The sequence below is a fragment of the Channa argus genome, chromosome 4 (assembly GCF_033026475.1).
Source record: "Channa argus isolate prfri chromosome 4, Channa argus male v1.0, whole genome shotgun sequence".
NCBI classification, from domain to species: Eukaryota; Metazoa; Chordata; class Actinopteri; order Anabantiformes; family Channidae; genus Channa; species Channa argus.
In genome coordinates this window covers 28661886-28688579 of record NC_090200.1, presented here as the reverse complement: position 1 = coordinate 28688579, position 26694 = coordinate 28661886, and the positions used below count along the sequence as shown (strand labels likewise).

The 26694-nt window shown below is 39.9% G+C and overlaps 1 protein-coding gene across 1 annotated transcript in view; it reads right to left on the bottom strand.

The window, feature by feature from the left end:
* LOC137126228 (cytosolic carboxypeptidase 4) overlaps positions 1–26694 on the bottom strand; it is a 112627-nt gene that overhangs the window by 69586 nt on the left and 16347 nt on the right. Inside the window, exons 6-9 of the mRNA XM_067502761.1 lie at positions 24247–24284; positions 19005–19213; positions 16350–16515; positions 15654–15721 (exon numbers count right to left, since the gene is read on the bottom strand). Coding sequence (XP_067358862.1) covers positions 15654–15721; positions 16350–16515; positions 19005–19213; positions 24247–24284 — 481 coding nt within the window. The remainder of the gene's footprint in view (positions 1–15653; positions 15722–16349; positions 16516–19004; positions 19214–24246; positions 24285–26694) is intronic.

Here is a 26694-nt window from a genome sequence, read left to right as displayed (position 1 = left end):
GAAACAGGAACAGGACCAGGACCAGGCTGGAACTTGGCCGACCCGGAGCCAGGAACAGGAGCAGGATCGGGAACGGGCCGGACCTCGGCAGACCCGGAGCCAGGGGAAGGAACAGGAGCAGGAATTAGACAAGCGGTCACCAACCTCGGTGCCACAAAAGGAACAGGAACTGGAACTGGGCAAGGAGCGGGGACTGAACGAGCCAGAGCAGAATCGCAAGAGGCTGCATCCACTTTCTCAGGGAGTTGGACCGAAGTGGCGGCGTCAACCCGCCCCAGAACAGGAGCTGAGGCGGCAGCGTCGGCCCGCCCCAGAACAGGAGCTGAGGCGGCATCGGCCACCCCAGAACAGAAACAGGATCAAAACCAGGGACGGTGTCAACCCACTCATTGACAGGAACGGAACCAGGTACCGGGTCAGAAACAGAAGCAGAAGAGACTGGACAAGCTGGAGCTGGAACAGGGGCAGGTGCAGGAACTGGACCAGGGACCGAAGTGGAGGTTGTGGTGGCCCGCGCAGAGATAGGAGCGGGGGAAGAAGGAGTATTACCTGACCTGGGACTGAAGGCAGGCACAGAGGGGATCATGATGTGGACAGGTGAGGGATTCTGGGCCAGGGGAGGTTGTTCCCGTCCATTCTCAGCCCTGAATGCCCTTAGTTGGGCCAGATATCTGATCGCAGGCTCCATGTCCAGTACCCAAGACCTAGACAGAATAAGGTCTTCCATTTGCTGAGCTATAGCACAGCAGGCGGCAGGGTCCCGGATGGAGGCTTCCATCTTCCCAAAGAGAACCTTCAGTAGTCCATCAATGACAAGGAACTGATCCCATTGGCTAGCATCCTGAGCTGGTACAGTTGCTAGGCTCCGAGGTGGTGCTGGAGAGAGGCTCCTGGCTGGGGGGTCCGGAGGAGCTGTCTTGCTGAGCATTTCTCACGCACAGAAGGTTCAGCTACCTGTGGCTTAGTGGCAGACTGGTCTGTTATGCTTATGACTGAGTGAAGGAGACCGTCGACCGGACATGAAGCCAGTCCAGAAACAGGAGCTGATGTCTCAGGCATCGGTGAAGTGGGCTCTACAGAAGCCAAAACAGGTACAGGTAAGTAGCTAGCTGGGTTGGAGACAGATGGTGCTTTGGCAGGCTCAGGGGTAGTGTCAAGGGCAGAGTGAGGGGTATCTGGGACTAGGGGTTTGGTCTGAGGTTTGGACCTTCTATGTCGGAGGCCCACGCCCAGAGAACAGATTGCCAGATGGGTCCCTTCATAACCGGATAAGACCCAAGTTTGGCTTTGTGTCTGGGGTCTATACCCTAAGAAAGACATGAATGCCTTTTTGGCATCCACTTGCACAGTACAGAACTAGGCACAGGAAGTGGGAAGGAAGAGGCCACAAAATAAAAGTCCAAGGGGAGGAAGTGCACTGGGACCATGACACATTGATACTCAAAAGCTGAAAGGTTTTGGGGCTCAAACAGCAGCATCTGGGGGCTCCAATACTGAGCGTAAGCCCAGCAGGCAGTTTGGTGCCGAGCCTGTAGTTTGTGGTTACTGGATACTAGAGCAGAAATCCTAATATTCCATTACAGATCTTAAAAAACAAAAATGGTCCAAAGTCCCTTTGGATAAAATTATCTGCCAAATGACACAATGTAAATTTACAAATTGTAACTCCTATATACATTATTTATATATGATTACATCATTGTAACTCTTTATATGCATGTGTTATACCTCATTTGGGAATGAATTACACATCATAATGGTTAAAGGGATGAATTGGTTGCAGTATGTTGCAGGGATGAAGAGAGGTTTCTAGGCAAGATTGTACAGATCGCAAATGATGCCTTTCACTAAATTCAGTTGCACCACATCAAACTTCTCACACACACAAGTAGCCTAGTCTCTTTCATGCTCCTTCCAATTTTCATTTAAATCCTCAAATATTCTTTTCTTTTCTCTGTCCATATCTCCTTCAATCCTTCCATAGTGTCATTGAATGAAACCGCTTCACAACTGGTGAGCTTCAAACAACCATTATCACTGATTGGGGATCAGCCTAAACTCATTTTAATATTTATGTTGTGCAAGTGTCAACTGACTCAGCAGCATCAGTTACTGTTTTTTATTCCTTGGTAGTCGACCCCTAGTGGTAAACTACTCAAATTTGAAAGGCTTCATGAAATGTTGTTTCTACACGGTCACATGTTTTTTTAAAGCGTGCAATGTGCCGTTTCGTTTTCGCCCATTACTGGGCACTGGACATTGTTTGGACTCTTGAGGTTTGTTTTCTGTTTAGTGTTTGTTTACCATTGACTGTTACATTGTGTTTTAGCATTGAGTTTCGGTTCTCTGGTTTTGGTCACTGTTGGTTCTTGTGTAGAAACTTGGTTTAGTTATTGATTTACTTTCTATTCATTGTTTTTTTAGTCTCTGACCTGTTGGTGTGCATTTTCCTGTCCTCCCTTTTGTAGTGAGGTTTTTTTTTTGTTTTTGGTTCCATAATAAAATCCTTCTTCATAAACCCTCTTCTCGCCCTCACCTGTTTTGGGTCCTCTTTAATACACAAACCTTTACAAGAAATCCACCAGCTTCAAAAACAGAACAAGCTTGGTAGGCTGTATGGTGCAATGGCTAAGTTGTAGTTCAGGAAAAGCAAATATATGTCTTATTGGCCAGGTGTTTAAGATCAGCGTGGGCTACCAGAGCTACTGCATTATCCGCTAACCTAACTTGCCTACTACAAAGCAGTAGGCAGATTGCAAGGGTTCACGAAAGTCTGTATATCCAAGTACCAGTTTTACATTACTTTTCATGCTTTTATTCACTCCTGCCAGTTAAGCAGGACTATTTAACTAGAAAGGACTAGTTAACTAGAAAGCAGGGCACTATATTGTGCCCTGCTTTCTTGGGGTTAACTTGCTAAAACCAACAAGTGGGAAATGTTAAGTACACATTACCAAAAAGTAAAACTGTCCTGTTTCTTGTGCACAATTGTGTTTTTAATGAAATACAAATCCTACAAAGCACAATGTCTTATATAAACCTATTAGTTTTAAAGTTTTCTGCCTTGAATAAGCTAAAAAATGTGCAACTGAAATCAGTATCAGCTTTTGAGCTTTTAGCTGACCCTTTAGCTCAAAATGTATCTCTCATTTTCATCCACCAAGTGAATTTGATTTTACAATGACAGGGTAACATCTGTTTTCACTTTACTTTTGATAACACTGGATACAATTTGTTTTTCCACTGATATAACATTACATCCGGGTCATACATAATGTTAGCAGAGGCACGTTCAGAAAAGTAAAAGTAAATGTGAAATAAAAAGATAAAAAACATCACAAATGCAGATGCAGCCCCTCGCAGGCTGTCAATGCTGTACTTCATGACCAAGACCACAAGACAAATTCCTTCTCTTGGAGCAGCAGCCCACTTCCAGTCTGGCACAAGGATTATACTGTTTTCCATTATTATCGGATAATCTAGAGAACCACAGCCTCAGATTGGGAAAGGCTGAATCTCATCCCATCCTCTTCACAATAAAACTTTACAAACTACTTTATATGCTCAACATCATGGTCCGATGAAGACATCAAGAATCACATCATCTGCCAAAAGCTGAGTGAAAATTTTGAGGTCTTCAAATTGGATGCAGAGCTCCTTGATGCAAGCAGTGCACTCACGTTTGAGAGTAAAAACAGATGCTTAAGAACTGTAAATATTTAAGACAATGTGTGCAAATTTTAAAAATTCAGGCAAAGCAGCCTACAAAGACCGTAGAAAAGGTTAAGTATTAACATGCAGTTAGTTGCAATATTTAGAGACCTAATGTTAATTAGCAACTTGTGCAAAGTATGAAGCCTATAATTATTAGTTCAAAAGACCTCGTGTGACAGAAACTGAAGCTTCAATTGATACAGTCAGCACTGAAGAAGAGATGAAGACAGACAACAAAGCCAATAAAGTCCCAGGTGGTGATACCAGTTGATCCTCCTAGAAAATATAATTTCTACCCTCAGTGGCAGAGAACATTCTCACGGATTGTTGTAGGGGACAACCTCATTTACTTCATAAGTACTGCAAAAGGTTAGGAGAAAAAGAAAATTGGCAAGTTGGCCTTTGTTATGGGCAATTTTCATTTAAAATAAGATATTGGTAAATAGTAGCTCGTGGGGATGTGCACTGTGCAGAGATGCATTAATTGTGAGAAAAAAAACAGGTGGCTGTGAGAAAGTAGGTACTGCTCTTCAAAATGGATACAAATGAGACAGCTAAAAATAGATTTTAATTTTTTCATGTTATACTGCAAAAGAAGATGTGGCCTTTGTGAAGTCTGGGCAACTTAATACCCTGCACAAGAATTAAATCCAACATATGACAGTGACAAATGATTGGAGGAATTGGAGGAAACTTCAACAAGAGCCTTGCAGCAAAGCTTAAGTCAGCACATTATCTGGCCTTTTTGACTGATGAAGACAGTTATATGGCAAACATGAAATTTTGTATATGATCCTAGTTAATTAATATAGTCTCTCTCTGTATTTAGAAAAGGTAAAATCTCATAGATAGATCTCTATATATGCAAATTTGTTTGCACTAGAGAAAAGTGAGAGTGGAACTACATTTTAAAAATGTTATTTTGTCCCTTGGAACTTACTGGAGTTGGTGCAGGTTATGATGTTATTCTCCCTTTCAGTCATTTCAGAATGACAGGTTTTTCTGCAAAGAAGCTGCCTTGGAGTATAACTGAAGACTTGGTGCAGATCAGCCTGGAGGGACCTTCAGTAGAACAAAATGATTCCAGTCCTGCTGTGGATTATCTGGCTGAGCTTAGAGCAGGCCAGACATCCTGCTTACACAAGCTGCTGTACCAGTGATACAACTTTATCCGTTCAAAACATACTTTTGTTATAAGTAATTTACTAAAGAGTTTTTCTTGAATCTTTACACAGACAATATAACTGATGAAGGAGGTCTTTCCGCAAGACAAAAGAATGGGAAGGAGACTGAAATGATCGAGTTGAATTCCCTCCTTGCAGAGCCTAAATCACACAAAGAGGACTGTAAAATCTAACGTTACATATCAGCAATGTGCAAGTTACTAGACAGACTTCTTGACTGTAAATTAAAGTATGCCTTAAGTGACTTATCGTTAAAAATTGAAAGGAATTGAAAACAGAGATGTAAAGAAAAGGAAGACAAATTCAATACAACTTCGATGTGGATATTAAACTACTTTATGCTTAAAATAAATATGAGAAAGCCAAATACCTGCACTCTAATATTATGTAAATGGCATTTGGTAAAAAATTTAACTAATTGAACATGTGAGTACATGATTAAGTTATTTTAAAATTTTTAGGATTTCATTAATTTGCACCAGTTGTAGCTGTTGGACAAGGCAGGGAATGGGAGACTCTGGATCCTACTGATGTGGTGTGGTTTGACTTTAGAGAAGACTTGTGAACCTGCATTTTACCCTCCTAAGGAGTGTGCTTTTATTGTGAAACACATTTTACATTTATGTTTTCTTGAATTATTGACTATGAGAAACTGGATTTGTGTTTTAGGAAGGATTTTTTAAGTATACACCACTCAGCTACAATATTAATACCACTAGGTGGTCTTAATATAAAAATGTTTTTTATAAAAATAATATGAAGTAGTAAATGCGGATTTATCATTATCAGTTAACCCCCTGTCAGCACATAAAGTGGTTAGAATCAGCTCCCCCTTTACAAACAGTGACCTTAAATCCCAATTTTTTATTAAGTAATTTTAATTTAGTTTAAATTTTCTTAGTGGAAAATGCAGATAATATTTTTTAACCTAATACCATCTGCATAAAAGAACAAAAGGCAAATAAAGCAGCAAAATCATGAATATAGGAGAGGAAAATGTAGACTATAGAGCCAACAGAGGGACATAGATGTAAAATAACTTTAGTAAACAATTCTACATTTAGGTAAAGCTGTAGTTATTTTAGATCTGCCTGTAGTTTTTATGTCATATGTTGCTGATGCCAATTACTATAAAACACAATGATATTAAATACATTTATGAAAATCTTTGTCTAACTTATTCTCTACCAATGACTATTTCACTCTGTAGACCAGAAAACATACCTTTAAATGAAACCTTCTGGCATGTGATGCAGTTAAGTGACATGAACACAGATTTATAATTTCTGCTTAATTAGCATCAGATTTTCACTGAAAGTATCATAGAGGATGTCTTCAAATACAGGGACAGACAAAGTATGAGGACTTGAGGCAAGGGGTATGCAAGTAAAAAAAAAAGACAAGAGGAAGCAACTACCTTTAATATTCCCAAAATATAACACTGGAGTCCTATTGTCCTCCTACAACTCCCCTCACCCCTTACAAATTTTTCAATCCATTTCTCATGTGTTTTACAAATGGATTCACTTCTCCCATATTTCCAGCTTTTCTGTCTGTTTTCTCCTCAGATTTCAGCTTTTTAATTTTAAGTGTTTCTATCTTCTCTTGACTTTTTCATCTTCTGTACCTCTATGCCCCTACATCTCTTCTATGTCAATTTCCCCTAAGATATTGTCTTCATACTGGAACCACCCACACTTCATTTTCCTTTTCATTACCCTCCTCTAACTCATCTTATTGTTCATCCTTTTCTACCTGTCCCCTCTCTGCCCTACCTCATCACTTCCAAAGCAGTATTTGATCTTCTGCTTTGGGATTACTTTGTTTTTGGTCTCCCTCTCTGCTGTTTTCAGTATTACTTATTTTTTTCAATAAATACACTTATGTACTGTATTTAAATACAAATATTAAGATACACTTGGTTGTACTTGAATATTTTAATTTAATGTCACTTTACACTGTCATCTTGTTTGTATATAAAAGTCAAATGTCTCTGTTCTATTACCTTTGTCCAGTTCTGCTCATGCGCGTTTCTGAACAATCACATCCACTACAGAAATCAAAGTGGATTTCATTGTTTTTGATTTCATACTTTGTCAATAAAAGGTGATCTGAATACCAGTAAAATCCACTGTATTAAGGCTGTTAAATATGACACATTTATGCAAATTCTTTATAATGCCACAGATTTTTGACATCATTAGTTCAGGTTTCCTTATGATTACTCCTGCCCTTATTGGTACTGGCTTTGACAATGCGAGTGACTGAGTTGGAATATCAGCCATTTCACAACATTTCATTTGCACTTGAAAATAGCTCTTGAAAATAGCTATTCTGAAATGGTAGTTGTGGTGCTTATGGTACAGTTTGTCTGCTGTTTGCATTTGTTTTTTGTGGGCTGAGGGCTCACCTCCTCCACACAGAGTGGACAGTGCCAGATGAGGTAATAGACTACACATTTACATCTACACATGCTGCTCCTCAGCGCACCTCTCCACCGCGGTGTCTTCCCGGTCCGACCATGCTGATTATTGGCGACTCCATTGTCGGCCCAATTTCCACGCTGCGTCGCGGTGTTTGCGTGGTTTTCCAGAATCCTCAGCCTGCACACATGGCTTCAACTACAAGTCTCCGCACACGGACTCTTTTACGTGGACAATTTCAATCTTTTCTAGGATCGTCCTCAGTACTTCAAGCAAGATGGACTGCACCCGAACTTTCTGGGATCACGGATGTTGCCTGAGAACATTGTCCACAGCGGTGACTGACTGACCATTGGAAACACCTGTGGCTACCTCTCCTGCATTCTCATCTCCAACCCCCAACCACATCCACAGGCTGAGATACTTCTAGAATCTGACGTTACCAACAGACAAAATGCAGCTCTTATGGATTCTAACTTTTCACCCAGGGAATATTATTATTTTAATGAATGTTATGATCTTAACCACACTGCTCTTTGCCCTATAGAGACTATGTCTGTTCCACTACCACCTAAACTTTAGAAACCAAAAATGAACACAAAGGGAGTTAATCATAAAAACCTAATACAAATAAAGACTACTGCTAATATTGAACCAAAACCCAAAACAATTAAATGTGGATTATTAAATATCTCTTCTCTTCAAAATCTCTGTTAGTAAATGACTTGATAAATGATCATCAAATGGATTTATTTTGTCTCACTGAAACTTGGTTGCAGCAGGAAGAATATGCCAGTCTAAACGAGTCAACCCCCCAAGTCATATTAATTATGATGTTCGTAGAAGCACAGGTCGAGGTGGAGGAATACCAGCAATCTCCCACTCCAGCTTACAAATAAACCCTAGACCTAAACATAGCTATAACTCATTTGAGAGCCTTACACCTAAATTGGAAAACTCAAAAACCCCTTCTATTTGTTATCGTGTAGCGTCCTCCAGTCCCATATTCAGAGGTTTTGATTGAATTTTCAGATTTTCTATCCAATTTAATGCTTAGTACAGACAAAGTCATTATAGAGAATGACTTAATTCATTACTAGATTCAATTGGTTTTTCCCAAAATGAAAATAAACCCACTCACTGTTTTATTCACACCTTAGACCTTGTCCTTACATATGGCTTTGAAACTGATGGAGGGGAATGGGTTGTTAGGGGTTCAGTGTCTTGCCCAGAGACACTTTGACATATAGCCAGGGCTGGGGATCAAACCACTGACCCTGAGATCCGTGGACGACTGGCTTTACTAACTGAGCTACAGCTGCACCTTAAACTGAGATATTAATAGTATTTCCTCATAATTCTCTTCTGTCTGACCATTTAACATTTATAACATTTGAATTATTGAATTGAATTGATAACATTTGAATTTACAATAATGGACTACACAGTACTTAGTAAAAAATTCCACTACAGCAGATGTTTATCTTAAAATGCTGTGAAAAAATGTAAAGAAATTATTTCTTCATCTTTTCACCACCATGTGTCAATACTATGGTGAGTAGCCAGCTTACTCCTGTACAAGTTGATCTAGTCAACAATTCTGCAGCCTCACTGCGTATGATACTAGATACAGTTGCCCCTCTGAAAAAAAAAAAAGCAGTGAATCAGAGGAGCCGACCTCCATGGTACAATTCACAAATGCACAGCTTAAAGCAGGCAACACGAAAGATAGAAAGGAAGTGGCGTTCCACTCATTTACAATAATCATGGTTAGCCTGGAAAAACAGTAAAAAAATTTACAAAAAAGCTCTCAGTGATGCCAGAACAGCATATTAGTCATCATTAATAGAAGAAAACAAGAACAACCCACGGTTTCTTTTCAGCACTGTACCCAGGTTGACTAGGGGCCATAGTTCTGTTGAGCCTAGTATTTCCTTAACTCTGAGCAGCAATGACTTCATGACTTTCTTTAGGAATAAAATTTTTGCCATTAGGGAAAAAATTCACCAGATCCTCTCTACAAATATTACAAATGGATCTTCATGTACAACAGCTGTAGAATCCTCAGTAAGGCCCCAATCCATCTTAGACTGCTTTTCACCCATAGATCTCAGTAAGCTAAGTTCAACTATCGCTTCCTCAAAATTAACATGTCTTTTAGACCCTATCCCAACCAAATTGATCAAAGATGTTCTACCTTTAATAAACAAGTTCATATTAGATTTGATCAACCTATTTTTAGAAACTCGCTATATACCAAAGGCCTATAAAGTTGCTGTAATCAAACCGCTACTTAAAAAACCTTGTCTTGATCCAGGTTATTTCATAGTACATCATAGTACAGAAACAGCACTGGTAAAAGTCACCAACATTCTTCTCTTGGCTTCAGATCTAGCATTAGACACCATTGACCGTAATATTTTATTACAAAGACTGGAACATGGATTTGGGATTAAAGGAACCGCACTGCATTGGTTATCTTATCTGTCAGACAGATTCCAACTTGTTCATGTTAATGATGAATCTTCTTCATGTACCAAACTCAGTTATGGAGTTCCACAGGGCTCTGTGTTAGGAACAAAACTTACTTAATCTGTATATTTCACCTTTAGGCAAAATTATTAGGAAACATTCTATAAACTTCCTGATAACCAGCTCTTTTTATCTGTGAAACCAGAAGATACTAACCGATTAGTTAAACTTGAAGCATGCCTAAAAGACATAAAGGCCTGGATGTCCTACAATATCCTATTTCCAAATTAGACAAAACTGAAATAATATTGTCATTTACCTCACATATAAGACAAATCTCTGGAACAGCCTTCTTCCACCTACGGAACATTTCTAAAATTAGGAGCATCCTTTCTCAAAGTGATGCCGAAAAACTAATCCATGCATTTGTCACTTCCAGGTTGGACTACTGTAATTCCCTACTTTTGGGGTGTCGTAATAATTTTCTAAAAAGCCTTCAGTTAATCCAAAATGCTGCAGCAAGAGTGCTAACTGGAATTGGCAAGAGAGATCATATTTCTCCTTCATTAGCTTCTCTCCATTGGCTTCCCATTAAATTTAGAATAGAATTGAAAACCCTCCTTCTTACATACAAAGCTCTTAATGGTCAAGCTCCATCATATTTAAAAGATCTCGTAATACTGTATCGCCTGATTAGACCACTCCGATCCCAGAATACAGGCCTACTTGTGGTTCCCAGAGTTTGCAAAAGTAGAATGGGAGGCAGAACCTTTAGCTATCAAGCTCCTCTCTTGTTCAAATCGGTTTCCAATCCAAATTTGGGGGGGCAGAAACCCTCTCTCTAATTTTAAGACTAGGCTTAAAACCTTCCTTTTTGATAAAGCTTATAGTTAAAACTGCTCAGTCAACCTGAACTAGCTCCTACTAAGATGCTATAGGTTTAGAGTGTTGGGGGACTCCCGCAAGTGCAATGAGCTCCCCTCCTCTCTCTGACTCTCTCTATACATTTATTTGTCACCACTGCTATTAATTTTGTGTCCTCTCTCTCCCGTAGTTGTGCTTCTCCCCCTCCATTTCCCTCTCTCTTTCCCTTCCTGCAGATGTCTTTGGTTTTGGAGCTGTGTGGTTCCAGTGTGCAGCTACTCGTCCTGACAGCCTGTTTAATGTTTTTGTTGTTGCTCTTTTTCTTTTCTTCTCTTTACTTTCCACTCAGCCCAACCAGTCAAGGCAGATGGCCGCCCACCCTGAGCACTACAGGTGCACCTAATGAAGTTGCCAGTGAGAGTATATCTAAGTCTTCGAGTCTTTGACATTGTTGTTGTTGTTGTTGTTAGTGGTTTTTTGGAATGTTTTTTGTTTTGGTTTTTGCAAGGCATGGCTCACATCAGCTAATACAGTCTCTGAATAGAACACTGATGCTGAGTGTATTTGTAAGTCAAAATACTTCTCAACCATACTTCTATTCTCATTTCATTGACTGGACTCCAAGTTTGCTAATGCCTGACTCCAGTTGATGAAAAATCTATTTTTGCCATACTTTTCCCACTCTCACCAGGGCTTGACATTACCTTTTTTGCTCACCATCTACCATCTATTTTTTTGCAAAGTGTCTAGTCAATTAACATATCTGAAGGCTGAGTCATGTCAACTGGCTTTCTTTTTTGGTTTGAAACTTTCTTCTAGTCATCCAAGCAGCTGAGTAGGCCTTGTTTCTCACCTGGGCTGAATAACCTCATTCAGTGGGTAATAAGGTAGGTGAGAGTAAGGTGCTTTCCTCTGGCAACCTAGAAATAGAAATCTACAGAACACTAACACACACTGACCAGTACCTACCGTTGGACTCCCACCACCCACTGCAACACAAACTAGGAGTCATCAGGACCCTGCACCACAGGGCAGTATAAGTTCTCACTGTTGTGCCAGCTTACACAAGATGTTTCTTTGCATGTATCATATATATGCACAACATAATTTTAGGAATTAATACTCATTATAAAATATATACAGTATGCAGCTAGTATCTTTTCCTGATAAACTGCACTAAGTAGCGATCACCTCATGATGAATTTACGGTTTGCAGAGTCTGTTAAAAAATCTTCAACCTTTGTACAGGACTTGTTAATCAGAGGTAATGTAAAATCACTTTAATTCAGTAGCATTTATTGACTTCTGCAAATGCTCCTAAACATGGCTTGAACTCAAAAGCTGTACAGACTGTGCAGAACAGAAAATGATGTTTTCGCAGACATCTTCAAGATTTTTCTAGGTACTTAGGCTCAACGGTTCAGAGCAACAGAGATTGTGGAAAAAAGGTAAAGAGCCATGTGCAAGAAGGTTTGAACGGCTGGAGAAACGTCTTAGGTGTATTGTGTGATAAAGGAGTAATGAGGACATATAGGATCAGGAATGAGTACATCAGAGGGACAGATCATGTTAGGACGATGTTTTGGAGATAAAGTCAGAGAGCCCAGGTGGTTTGGACATGTTCAGAGGAAAGATTGTGAATATATCCGTAGAAGGATACTGAGGTTGGAGCTGCCAGGCAGGAGTGCTAGAGGACACCAAAATGGAGATTTATGGATGTAGTGAGAGAGGACATGTTAGTTACAAGTTAGTTGGTGCGAGAGAAGAGGATGCAGAGATAGGGTTAGATGAAGGCAGATGATTCGCTAAGCGACCCCTGAAAGGGAAAAAACGAAAGGATAAAAGGAAGGGTTTCTTTTGTATTACACTGAAAGCTTAGAGCTTAGATCACACTATAATAGTCTGATTTGCCAGTTTTACAAATCAAGCATTGGGATTGGGAAGTCCAACAAAGTATAATAGTGAAAATCAAATTTTTCTTATGTGTTCATTTTTTTTTCACTATGGGAAGTGCAACTTCTAAAAATATTACAAGCAAGCAACAGTATAAAACTGTGTGAGCATTTTGCTTTTTATTTACTGATACGATAGAATGGACAGAAGAGAGATGACCAAAAGAGCAAGGTTTTTAACTACTAGCTATTGGTTTGCTGCATGAAATGCTGGATAACGGAAATAAAAGTGAAAATGTGAGGGTACGGAAAAGGTCCCTTTCAGTCTGTTCCAATTTCCTGGTAAAGTATGAATCAGATACCTTATGTGTTCTTGATCAGCCCCATTTAATCACAGATACTCTGGGAGCGCAAGGCTAACACTGCTGATATTCCACACTGTTGTTTAGTTTTTCTTTCAGCAACATACTGACCATGAGTAAGTGGTAATTTTATTTAAGTAATCTCAGTTTGTATTTGGTTTTGTTAGCAGGTAACTCTTCAGCTCTTCATATGATTAACTATTCCATCTGCACTTTCATCCTGTGGAAAAAAGTCTTATATCAGAAAGCACTCTTTTAATTTCCTGCTGGTCTGTAGCATTCTGATACATTATAATTCTCTATAGAATATAAATTCACTGTCAGAGTTGAAGTAGGATATTGTATCTGCCACTTTCCCTGCAGGGATAGTTTAAAACTCTAGTATCAGACTTTACAAAACTGTGAGGACTTTGGGGTTGTCAGTATAGGACAAACGAAAATGAACAGAAGTGGTGCAGTCTACATTATAGTCTAAATTTTGTTGTATATGTAATATGCATATGATACAGATTGGATTTATCTTGTTTTTCTTTCCCAAGAAAGGCTGTCTGTGTATGGGTTTGTTAAGATCATTTCTCTTCACCATAAATAAAACTGTTGTGTAAATGTAATCATCAGATGATGGTATTACAATGAAGACCCTCCAGTTTTCAGGAGTATGCACTTCTGAACTTGCCAAAATCACTTCATGAGTATGTGCATCGAAACTACATATAACTAAAGACAGATTGACGAAGACACAAAAGGCGAGTTTGGACTGAATTTCACATCAGATAAGGCCAGTGTGAACAGTGTCAGATTTTTTGGCCAGTGCATTAGGTTTGCTACGTGCAAACTAAGGGCATGAATTCTTTGTGGTGGAAAGGAGATCCTGTTTGAGAGTTAGAGATTCTGCAATGTGAGTTTAATGATAAAGTTATATTCAGCTTACAAAACCTCCTACTCCTCTTACCTATTCGGATGATTTGGCTTATGTTGCTCTGTCTGAATATGCCCCTGTGTCTGCTTCCCAATAGTTCCCCCTGACAATAGAGATAAACTAGTGGGAGCTGCACAAACGGGGTCTCACATTCTTCCTCCATATTTACTAAATTAATTTTTTGAATTGCTTAGTGGAATTAAAGGCAAAATATTGTGCTTTTTTAAATTTTATTGAAATGGTTGCATTTAGAATCTACTAACTAATGCACATAGTTATGTTTACATTCAGTCATTTGGCAGATGTTTTTATCCAAAGTGACTTACAAACGAGGTACTGTACAGGGGGAGAAAAAAATTTAAGCCAAGGAAAAAACATGAAAGTGTTATTAGAAGAAGTGTTTACATTTCTTGAGAGTGCAAGAAAAAACAGATAAGATTTAGGGCATAAAGTTGCAGACGAGATCTGTCTTCAGCAGTTTTTTTAAATATGTCTGGGGCCACCAGACGCTGTTCATTAGAGGAGCACACTGGGTGGGAGGGATTGTAGACCTGAATGAGGGAGTACAGGTAGGCAGGTGCTGCTGAGTTGACCACTATGTAGGCAAGAGTAAGAGCTTTGAACCAGATGTGGGCAGCTACCCGAAGCCAGTGCAGAGATCTGAACAGTAAGGTGAAGAATGATCACTATTACCTTTTCAACAGTTCGAACACCTTGAATCAACAGCTATTTGTCCACCTGTTTCTTTGCCTCTTCCAAAGCATTTTCTTCAACTCTTACTCATTCATCCCTCTCTCTGCAGTCAAGCTGCTCATGATTAACTTTTTGCACCTGCTGCAGATTAGCTAGTGGAAATTCTGCTGCAGAACTGATGCTAAACACTACCTATTGTTGCAAATGTGTGTATATAGCCGTTAGCACGTTAGAATAGTTTTCCTGACTGCGCCTGCTTTATCTCAATATGTTATCAGTATGGCTGACCGTCAGTCCATGTCTGGGTATACTGCAATATCTGTACAACCTGAGGCACAAAATTAAATAACTACAAATGCAACAGATTAGGATGTCACATGTATTTTCCAATGCACACAAATCTGAAAAAGACCCAATGTAGACTAATGTGAACAATAAAATCTGTAATTTCTTGGAACATTAAAAAATATTGTTCTCGGAAGATGCTAATATCTTTCTGTCACAGCTCTTTTGAAAGTAACCTTACATATGGTATGTTGTTGTGGTTTGCCAGATGCACCATAGCAGAAAAAGCTGTTCTACAGATAATCATTAAAGCAGCACGACATATTATTAGTCCATAGTTAACGTTAACAGACATTTACGTATATAACTCGAGGCTTTAAACATCAGAGACTCATCTCACCCAGGTCACCAGCTATTTATACTGTTGCTGGAAGTGCTGTTAAAGAATAGAAACTAGCGAAAGGCACTTTTTAAAATTTTACATGAAGGTAACAATTTCATTACACATTCATGCAATGACAATAAAGTAAATTGAACTTTATAAACTGAACTGACCTAAATTAAATTGAATTGAATAGATATGAATAATCACCATTTGCTTGCTAAAGAGTTAATATGGCAGCCAGCCTGTCAGAACTGATTAAATCTTAAAATACTAAGCATCATAGGGATAACCATCACCTGGATGGCTGCGAATCTTCACACAAAAGAAATCATTTCAATTTAAATCTGTTCATCTGTATTTAAAAACATTTAATTAAAAAGTTGGCCACTGGTCCCCGACCAAAAGTATCAGAATAACACACATATACAATATTATAATAAATGCAGAACCACACACTTACATAGTCCTTGCTGTCTCCCTCCTGGGTATTGTCAGTCTCTTCTATATCAATCTCTTCACTGCTCTCATCTGGATAAAGTGAGAACAAAACATTAGTGTTCTGTATGTATGTAACTGTATGTCAAAGATCAACGGCTTTTGGCTTGTCCCTTCAAGGGTCGCCACATTGGAACATGTCCTGCACATTGATTTGGCATGTGTTTTGATGGTGCATGCCCTTCCTGCTGCAAACCACCCATTTCATCCTAGTTTGGGACTGGCACTGGGGTCACCCTGGTGGGTGGGTGGGGCCACACCTGGTGGGGTGAGATTTGAGCCTGCTTCTTTCTGCATCCCAGCCCAATGCTCTACCACTGAGCCACCAGTCCCCCTATGTATGTAACTGTTATTAAGCTAATGCTTAGGATATGTCAAGTGTATCTTTAAACAATATTGACATGCCCATTTGTACAAATAAGTCTTGTTTTCTCCACACCAGTCACAAAAGAATCCAACTTAACTGTAGGAAATAAGGAACAAAATACACAGCCCTCATCTTGTTAAAAAATGCGAACATAAAGGTCAGTTGTAGTTGAAATGTCTGCAAAATGAAGTTGGTAATTCAAAAATACATTCTTTTTGGGGCAAATTTCTTTAACTGCTATAAAGAAAAGTTTCTTTTTTCAGTCTTGACATAACGTAATTATTGACATCGTACCTGACTCCACATCCACTTCAGGGACAACAGTTGGTCTTCCAGGAAGTGGGAAGGTGTATGCAGACAGATCTGAACTCAGTGGTAATGGAGTTTTGGGGAGACATTTTCTCATCAGCTGCACAGAGGGCTCCACAAGAGACTCCAGACATTTATTCAGCAAACAAGTCTGCACAGAAACATTGAAGCAACATGTTACTTGTAAACCCTGGTATAAACGAATGGTATAAAATATAAACGACCTGTTTATATTTTATTTAATTGTAATAGCTGCTGTGGTCAAGGTGGACAACTGTCACACTCCCAGTTCTGACACTTCAGTTCTCTTTAGTTTTACTTCCTGCTCCTGGCTTTTATTTTGTAGTCCCTCAGCACCACTTCCTAATTAGTTTCATTTAGCTTCTTGTTTCTCGTTAACCCTGATTGTTTTCACCTGTACCCCCATGTAGTTATACCCAGCTCTCCCCACTGTTACTGCCAGATTGTCTCTCCTTTCCTCGTCTCTAAACCCTTCTGTGGACAGTCAATACGTCTGGACATCGCTCTCCCCATTGTGCCTTTCCCCAGTGCTCAGTTTGGATTCTCTTCCCTTACATAATGGTCTGAGGTTTGGTTTGCTATTTGTTTCATTCTGTTTCAGTGTTTAGGTTTTTGTTTTCTCTGCTTGTTAGGTCCAGGTTTTGTGTTCTGTTTTTCCCTGTTTTCCTCTCCCTAGTTTCTTAGTTAGTTCCCTTGCTTTCCTGGTATCGTTATAATTTAGTTTATCCCCCTCTCCAATATGCTTAAGTTCTTGGTCTGTTTAACCTGGTTTATGTTGTTTGTACTTCATGTGTTTTTCCAACCTTTTCATAGAGTGATTTTCTGTTGTTTGCCTTTTTTAAAATAAACCTTCATTAACCTTAACACCTCCCCTCACTGTCTCCTCTTTTGGGTCTTACCAAAATTAAGTATACACTCAAAAGTGTGACAGAACAATCTGGCCAGAACTAGGACCCAGGAGATGCGCATTAAACTTAAGGATGGACACCACGGAAGCCTCCAAATGCTTTCTAGGCTACAGACCTGAGACTGTTGACCAGCCCCCTCTCCCTAATGGTTTTGAGGGAACCCGTCCTGCCCCAGTCCTAGCGCCATCATCCATGTCAGTTTTTGAATCCAGGGTTGTGCAAGTGCTGAGTCAGTGGGTTCAGGAATTGATTCTGGACGTGGGCAAACAGCGCCCAGTCATCATGCTCTTCCACCTCAGAAACACTTGGGACCGGTCTGCAGACCCAAACCTACACAGAGAGACTATCTCCTAGATGGAACGAATTCTGAACGACGTGCCTGGGGTACCCAGATTATTGCAGCTCCTGGCTAATAACAGGACCAGGGGTAAACGGGGACACCCCTCCCCTGGCTCATGTGCTGCACCTCCAGTTCCTGTTTCCGGGTGGGTTGACCCTGTCACTTCAGCTGCTGCCTCTGAGCAGGGCAGCGCCACTGCCTCAGCTCCTGTTCCAGAGTGGGTCGACGCGGTCACCTCAGCTACTGCTCCAGTGCGGGTCGACGCCTCCACCTCAGCTTTTGTTCCACTGCGGGTTGACGCCGCCAGCGGTCCCAAGGGGTTCCCCAAGGTTGACACTGCAACTTTGATTCAGTTTCCAGAATGGGTCGACACATTCTGCGGTCCGGTGGGGCCTGTCCAAGCCGACGCAGCCTATGGGGATCCTGCCCAGGCCTCTCCTTTTCATCCAGTTTGTCCAGTTCCTATCGTGGCGCCGAGGTCGGCTGCCGCTTGTCCACTTCCAATTACTGTTGAGGCCCAGAGCTCGGCCCCTACTCGTCCAGTTCCTGATCATCCAGTTCCTGTCCCGGCGCTGAGGTTTGCTGCTGCTCGTCCAGTTCCTGTTCCTCATCCCTTTCCTGTCTTCAAGTCGGCTGACGCCTCTGCTTCTGATCCTGTTCCTGCCTCGGAGCGGGTCAACGCCGTGTCCGGGTCGGATCCTTTTCCTGTCTCCGAGCGGGTCGACTCCGCCTCCGGTTCTGTTCCTCTTCCTGTCTCCGAGCTGGTCGATGCCTCCTCCAGTTAAATGTCCGGCCTCGTGCCAGACCTCCTGTCCGGCCCGGCAGGGCTTCAGCGTCATCGCCGGCCTCCTGTCCAACCTTCCCGGGCAGCAAACCTTCATTAACCTTAACACCTCCCCTCGCTTTCTCCTCTTTTGGGTCTTACCAAAATTAAATATACACTCAAAAGTGTGACAACAACATGACAATTGAACTCATCATACAGCTAACGCCTAACTTTAAATGCACATAAATACTTTGGCTGTGTCGGAAATCATGATCCCTCTCCTAAGGCACTATTTAGACATGGGTAGGTGACTAAAAACCCTGCTTCCCTAAAGTCAAACTAGGTCTACCACGCATATACAGTAGTGTGATGTGTGTAATACGCTTGCAGTCACAATAACGACAGAAAGTTATTTCACACTGGTCTTGACCTTCAGTGTGGGACAAATAGGGCAATATTGTAAGTGACAACAGTCATACAGTGGTCAGTGATAAATGTAGACATTGTTGTGGTTTATAAAGTAGAGCCCTTTTGAAAAAAAAGCACCAAAGAAAGAAAAAAGACGAAAACTGACAAAAACAAATTAATAATAATTAGAAGTTTACCTGGGTAGTTTGATACAGCAGTTGGATGCCTCCCTGGGAAATGAAAGCCTGTCTGCCTGCAGTAATGTGGGTGACTTTATGGAGGCAGCGCAGCAGCGCATGGCAAATTGATATAGCAACATGCTGAGTATCCTTGTTGTGCCAGTCTTCATAAAGCCGTAAAAGGCCAGAGATGTAACCCTTTGATACCACTGAGTAAACATTAGCCTCTGTGAGAGAGAGAAAAAAAACACAGAGAGGGAAGGACAGACATTATTATGTTCAACTCTTTTCTCCTCCTGCTGTTGACATCTACTGCCATAATGGCTGAGTGGACTCGATGTGGACTGAACAAATCTACCTACAAGCTAGCAATGCACCTTGACTAAAGATGATTTATGACAAAAGAAGTAAGGAAAGAGCTCACATAAAGTTACAGAATCATTAATGCATTTCTTAGAAGCCAGCGTTTGAGACTATAATCGTTGATGAAGCTCTAAACTGGCTATGTGATACTGCATACTACAATTACTGCACTGAGACGTAGTGGACACATGAGTTATTATCTAGACAAGGTAGGTTAAAGGAGATAAAATGAATTATTTCCAGCTTTGTATTTTTAATTAATTGACATTACTTTGTCAAAGATCTATTTCACTTTGACATATGAGTATTTTTCTGTTTATCAGCATCAAAAAGGCCAAATAAAATCAACTATGATTCCATGATATAAAAGATTTTTTTCTTTTTAATTATTTATTGTTATCATTGCTTTTGGTGCCATGGGTGGATATTGACAAAATGGGCCCCTGAGCACAGACAGGGGAAAGGCTGTCAACCACTTCTTTTTGGTTGATTTGCAGTATTTTTCCATCTTTTTCTTTTTTGTTTTTTATTACTTGTTAAGTTAACTTGTTCATTATTTGTGAGGCTTTTAGTGGTTATTGTGAATCAATGTGTGTGTTTCCTAGTACTACTGGACATATACTACTGAAAAAATATTTGTAGGTGTGCAATGCCAGAACTGTGGCTTGCTCATTTATTGTGAGTTGAGGGATAGAGCTCAGCACTTGCATGAGTTTAGGACATAGATGTGACTGTAAATCATAGATGCAGCAAACAAAGTCTCAAGAAGTGTAAATTCCATTCAGTGTTTTGTAACATCTGTATCATCTGCTTATGAAAAATACAAACTAGATCCAAAATGGCAAATCACACAACCCAGCTAAGTATGTGTATCCTAACATAATGGAGCCCTGACACATAATGTAAATTGGAAGTGCAAAGTGACATCCTTGTCTCGTCCGCATGTAGTATCACACTCTTAAAGCCTCGTACGCACACAAAAAAAAAAGGTTGTGTGCGCAGTGTTATCAAGACTGCTGTCCTCAACCACGAATCGCAATGCTTTTAGAATAGGTTCCCTCACACAAGCATACTGTTAATTAATACACAATTTAAATTAAAACTTTGAATATTACAAATACAGAAGAGGACGGTAGTGTTGCAAACGGCAGTAAAGAAAGCTTGTGATTGGGAGTCCAGCTTTAATCTCCCAACAGCTGTAGTAGAGGTGCTCATTGACCAGCAGGTCAGTCTGTGGCTGTATTGGGCAGGATACATGTGTGAAAATGATCCAAACTTAGAATAAATGAAGGTTTAAAACAATGTCCAATGTACACAACCAAGTATGTGTGGGACACCGCTTCACACATTTGAACACTAGGAATAATGGTAATTTAAGCCAATAAATTGTGCACACTGTATAGCCTTTTAAACACAGAAACTGCTCATTGACTATTCGGGGATGCATTCAGTTTGTATCCCTGATGCTGTTTAATGTCTGAGTGAGCTCTGTTATACAGCTGCTGTCCTGTCAGCCCTGCCTCTCAAGCTTGTTTGCTTGACTGATCCTTAAGATGTTTCTTGAACTTAATTAAATCTAATTTAAATTCAGTTAATGATTAAAGTAGCTTGAGCTGAATTGTTGACAAACAAGCAACATAAACAAAAACACTTCCTGTTCCACACCCACATGAGCATGCACCTGAAAACCCTTTATTTTTAATTATATTTTTTAGTGTATTTTAAGTGTATTTTTTCTAAATTAATTCAATAAGCCAGATTTTAATCGACTTACACACAGACATGGTCACTTTAAATTTAAGAGCTCAAGGAGACAGAATATGCTGTCTGTCTATCTGTCTGTATCTAAAAATAAAAAATGAACTACTACTGCTTGGTCACACAGGAGAAAAGAGCATGTTTGAACATGCTGCACGTGGCCAGAGAGACAAAGGGTAGTAATGGGAGGTGCGGCTCTTTTCAAAGATTCGGCTCTTTCGACTCAGCTCGCTTAAAAGAGCCAGCTTGTATGAGCCAACCAGGGTTTTTCTCTGTTTTTGTTTATGTTGTGTATTTTAAGGTTAATTAGATTAAGAAGCATACTGATGATGTCATTAATGACATTACATAACTGCCTTTGAAGTTTACCTTTCAAGTTTGTTATAAGCATTATCGGCTAAGTTGAGAAACGTGGAATTCAATAAATGTTCAGTGTTCATCATTCAATGATCTCCAGAGTGGATAATTTTTGGATACAAGTAAGATCGCTTCTACACAGGTCTTACAGCTCCCAAATGGCTCCTAATTTGGTATCACTGAGCCTTATATTGTATAGATTAGATAGGAGAATTGTCAAAAGCATCGCACTGGCTCTGCTGGGTTGCCTTCTGTCAATAGTGTATCCCTGTGTGCTCTTATCTCTCACCAGATAAGCGATGCACAGGCACCCAGCCATCCACTTGATGTATAAAAAGAAATTATTCATAAATGTAGCTGAACAGCCACACATACAATATTCACCTTAAACTTTTACCAATGTAAGCTACAGTAGCTCGCCTGGATCAGACTACATGGGCCAGCACACTCTCCCCATCTGCACCAATAAGCCTTGGTCTCCCACGTTACTGTCACCAGTTCAGTGGTTTCCCTGGCACCAATGTCTCTGTCTCTGAAGCCTTTAGTGCTGCCAGTTTTCTTTGGTAACTTGCATTTTATGTACATTTTATTACTTTTTGTCTTATATTGTGGAGGTCTGGTTGTAGCATCTCCTGCTGCCTGCTATGCTACCTGTGGGCAATAGTGTAAGCATCCCCCTTCTGCAAAATTCTCTCTGTGCTGCCAGCATGAATGCTTGTGGCCAACAATTCCACATTTTCTGCTGTGAGGAAAGTGTGGAACCATTTTTCTTATTTTACTATTACAGGCATTGGAGGTTTACGATTTAGAAGTGTTTATAAATGCCTGCCTCTGCAGAGACTTAAAATTCGGCAGTCTCATATATTTAAAAAAAATAATGCTCCTCTCAGAGAAACGGCCCAATTCATCTGAGCTTAATGTCCAGTTGTACAGCCAGACTCTGTTTAACATTGTACAGTGGATCAGCCACAGGTCTAACCTAGGTATTATAGACAGGAGAAGCAAACGCCTACATGAGAGGGCCACTATGATTTTTCAGTACAATCACAAAGTAAACAAGTTTTAACCACAGAAATTGCAAAATCAATAGAAGGCTGTTGCTCAGACCCAGTGCAAGCTAGACCAGACCACCGAATGGATCTCCACGCTTTCTTCATTAGGCCTTGTGGTGTTGTCAGAGAAAAAAGTATGTGTCACAAAGTTTTCACAACCAAGTTATTGGCAACCATAAACCCCACCCCTAATGCCCTTTCAGTAGGCCTAACATCACATTGTCCAGTTCATTTGTATAGATGGGGCTTTTTATAGAGCGACAGAGTTTCTATGAAACATCTATGACTCGTTTCATGGTCTGCACAAGCAGACAATAGAAGAAACATGCATCCTAGAGAACCATGGAAAGAAGAGAATACTGAGCTGACTTTTCAGCCTATACACCAAAGAAATTCAGTACCACTCTACAATAAACCCACCCAACCCATCACCAATTCCAGTGCAATTAGTGCAGAACACTAAAAATCCCCTTGTCAAATGCAATCACCTGGACTACAAAGATAACGCCAAAACTGACATGTTAAAAATTTGAAAACTGTTGTTCATGGTTTTTCTGTCAGGCATGATTGGTTTCTATTTACAAGTATATCCGGGAAGCCATTAAGTCTTTTGGATAAGGCTCTGGGGTGCACGTTGTAGTTTGAACAAAGGAGGGAGACTAGCCTGAAGTTATTAAGTAATGGCAGAGGTCATGGAAAGAAGAGAAATTACTGCTTGCTGAAAGGAGTTGTCTCTTCTGAAAAAACCCATAAATACATCTTAATTCCTTTCCAAAGATATACCACATCCACTTATAAGTAAATGAAGAGACCATTAGATTAGAGGCTCCTTTCAATGTTCAGAGCAGCTACACAACTTGGAGGTCACTATAATGTCTGAACTCTGTACAATATCTATAAGCTTCAATTTGTAAACACATTTCAGGCACTTTTTTTTCAAGATTTTATTCTTTCTGAGACTACCAAGAGCTCAGTGTTGCAGTGGATTGTCCATTATTGTGTTTTCAACCTTTTAAATTAATTTTCCAAATGTGCCGTCCTATTTTGAGCATGTGCCCCATTCTGGCCACCCCAATAAAACATTTCTAGATGCTGCCCTGGTTGGACCCCAATGGCCATGTACATCCTACTACCAGACCCCAAATATTTTTAGTTGTGTAAGGGTAAAGAGGGTGAAGTTTTATATTTCTTTAATATAATTTAAAAAAAAAATAAATTTAAAGAAGATGACAAAGACAAAACCATCCAAGGCTTGTACCTAACCAAGAGCTCAAAATCCAGAACTTAAGTAAGCTTAATAGTGTGGTAGTAGACCTATATTGTTGTCTGAAATAATTAAAATAACATTAGTGGCTGCTATTAGCCTGTGGATCTGTTTGTAGATAAACAAAAATGCCCATATTTTTATAGTGAAGAAACCTATTGCAACAGTGTTATTTAAGAATGTACTTTTAATCTTAAAAGGAAACATGTATAACTAATGAATGGATGGATGATGGAAGGGCCACTCTAGCTGCACTGGGTAGAGTAGGCTGTATTTCAGATGAAATACATGTTATCAGAGGATGATAAAGGAAAATAAGAAAATTGCCTCACAAACCCACGCAAAGCCATTGGAGAAAGGGCTTAAGTAGTATTGTGTAGTGATGATGGTGGTGATGATGATGATGATGATGTACATCCAGTATGATGAAAACCATCAGCTAGGAATGATGAAGGTCAAAACTTACTTGTGCGGAGTAAAGCAGCAAAGGCATTAATGGCTGCCCTGGAAATGAAACAGAGGGAGCAATTAGTATCTCAGACATTTGAATAAACACACGCTTTAAAATAAAAACAACTGATGGATCGGTGTGACTGTGCACACAAATTCATATACACCAGATAATGTTCCAACTGTCTGGGGATCAATGGCGATGTTGCAGTACCAAGGTTCAGCCACTACAATGTCAAACCCCAGGCAGGGGTATCTAGTTGCAGAAACCGATGGTGGACCACCAATCTTAGTAAGAAGTAATGGATATTAGCCAGAAGTTAATTTTGGCAAATGATAGCTCTTGACAACAAGATATTAGGGCTGGGTATTTAGGTCAAGTAGTAAAGCTAAGGGAAAGCCATTGGTTAAGTTAAAAGACATAGGTTAAAAAGCCTCAAACAGGACATTGTACGGCAGGATCACATATTATAGCAGAAACCGGACATTTTGCTGCAAGGTCTGACATTTTGGCAGACAAAAGTATGTTATCTGGAAATATTTCATTGATTTATGCAGTATTAGCATTTGTAACTCACCATTTTCTTTGCATGTCAACATATTCTTATTATGTTCACAGGAAATGTAATGTGATTGTATAAATCAGTGTGACATGTCTAATTACCTCTCACACTTAAGGGAAATTGCAAATCTCCTGGCTTGATGCTTTCATTACATCACAGAAGAATTCAAAGCTGCCAATTCTAGCAAATTACCCTAAGTAGTGTCTGGCTTCAATCATCAATCCCAGAAATTCTAATTATCAACAATTAACAGCTGGCTACGTTATAAAAATGATACAGAAAATTGTTCCTGATTGCTAAAATTTTGTGATGTCAGAGCATCTGATTCCCTTACACCGCCAGGGAGTTTCATATTCACTTTGGTTGATCAGGGGCTGGTTTGCTTGGAATAGGGCCAGGCAAAGGCCAGTGCTCTTAGTGCTCCCGGCATGGTCCACTGGGTAAACTGGAGGATGCTGGTTATGTGAGCCAAGTGCCATCAGTTCTGACAGAGGCTGATGGGAAGAGGACATATAATCCAAGAGGAGGAGGAATGGCTTACATAAGAGTTAAATATTTAAGGGGAAAAATAATATAATATGTTGACACCTAATGATGATGTTTCCCGTAAAGTTTAATACTGCTGTGCAGTTTGTGCATGGAGATGGTTCAAATTAAAATTAAGATAGCAGCCTGGAGTTAAATATAACTTGATTGATGTTCACAGATAGAAGTTGATCAGTACAGTATGTATGACTGTTTAATTAAGACACCAGAAGTGCTAATAAACAGCATTTCACTACTACTTACACTGTTTTGATAAACAGAGCAGCCATCTTGGATTTTAACTCTTGTAATTTATTTGAATTTCTTAACATAATTTATGTGGGCTTTCAAGGTGTACAGAGCAAATGGGAAAATCATGCAAAAGCAACAACAAAACATCGGGCAGGTTGGTAGGACATGTAGCTGCACACTGGAAAACACACTGCTTCAAAGCCAGGGACACCTGCAGAAAGGGACAGAGAGAGGGGGACAGAGAAGGACAAAGAGAACTACGGGAGAAAACACACAGAGTTAATGTCATACAGTAGTGACTGTATGACTCTTCTTCTCTGTCTGTGCAGCTACTGGTCCTACCATCCTGCCCAAAGTTTTGTTGTTGCTTTTGTTGCTCTTTTTCTTTTCTCTCTTCAGTTTCCACTCACCCCGACCACTCAAGGTGGATGGCCGCCCACCCTGAGCCTGGTTTTGCTGGAGGTTTCTTCTGTTAAAGGGAGTTTTTCCTCTCCACCTTTGCCTAGGGCTTGCTCAAAAGGGAATTGTTGGATTCTCTCTATACATCCTTCTAGTCTTGACTTTATTCTGTAAAGTGCCTTGAGATGACTTTGTTGTGAATTGGCGCTATAAATAAAGTGGAATTGAATTGAATTTAATTAATCACTTAAAGTCAGAAACCATTGCTGGATTATTAGCTTAGCATTAATGGTTGTGGGCACGTAATTTAACTGCAGGTTAGTTGTTTGCTGTTTGTAGGTTAAAAATTAGGTCACTAAATCTATGTTATATTTAGAGAACTGCTGCAGCCCCTGACATTTTGTGCCTTGTCAATTTTGTGCCTACACTGTCAGAAAGATCATACACTACTTTTCTGAATATGCAACCAAACTCATTCTGCAGGCACTGTTTATATCTTGTCTTGACTCCTGCAACGTCCTGCTGACAGGGATACCAGCATGCACAATCAAACACCTCCAGATGATTCATAATATGGCAGCACGTCTTTTTTTTTTGTTTTTGTTAGATTACACTACACATAATCCAACAAAGGAGTTAACATCTATGTGTTTTGTGGAACAAATAGTATTATTATACTATGTGCAGACCAGTTAGTATTTAAAGGGAATTATACATTCCTAAAA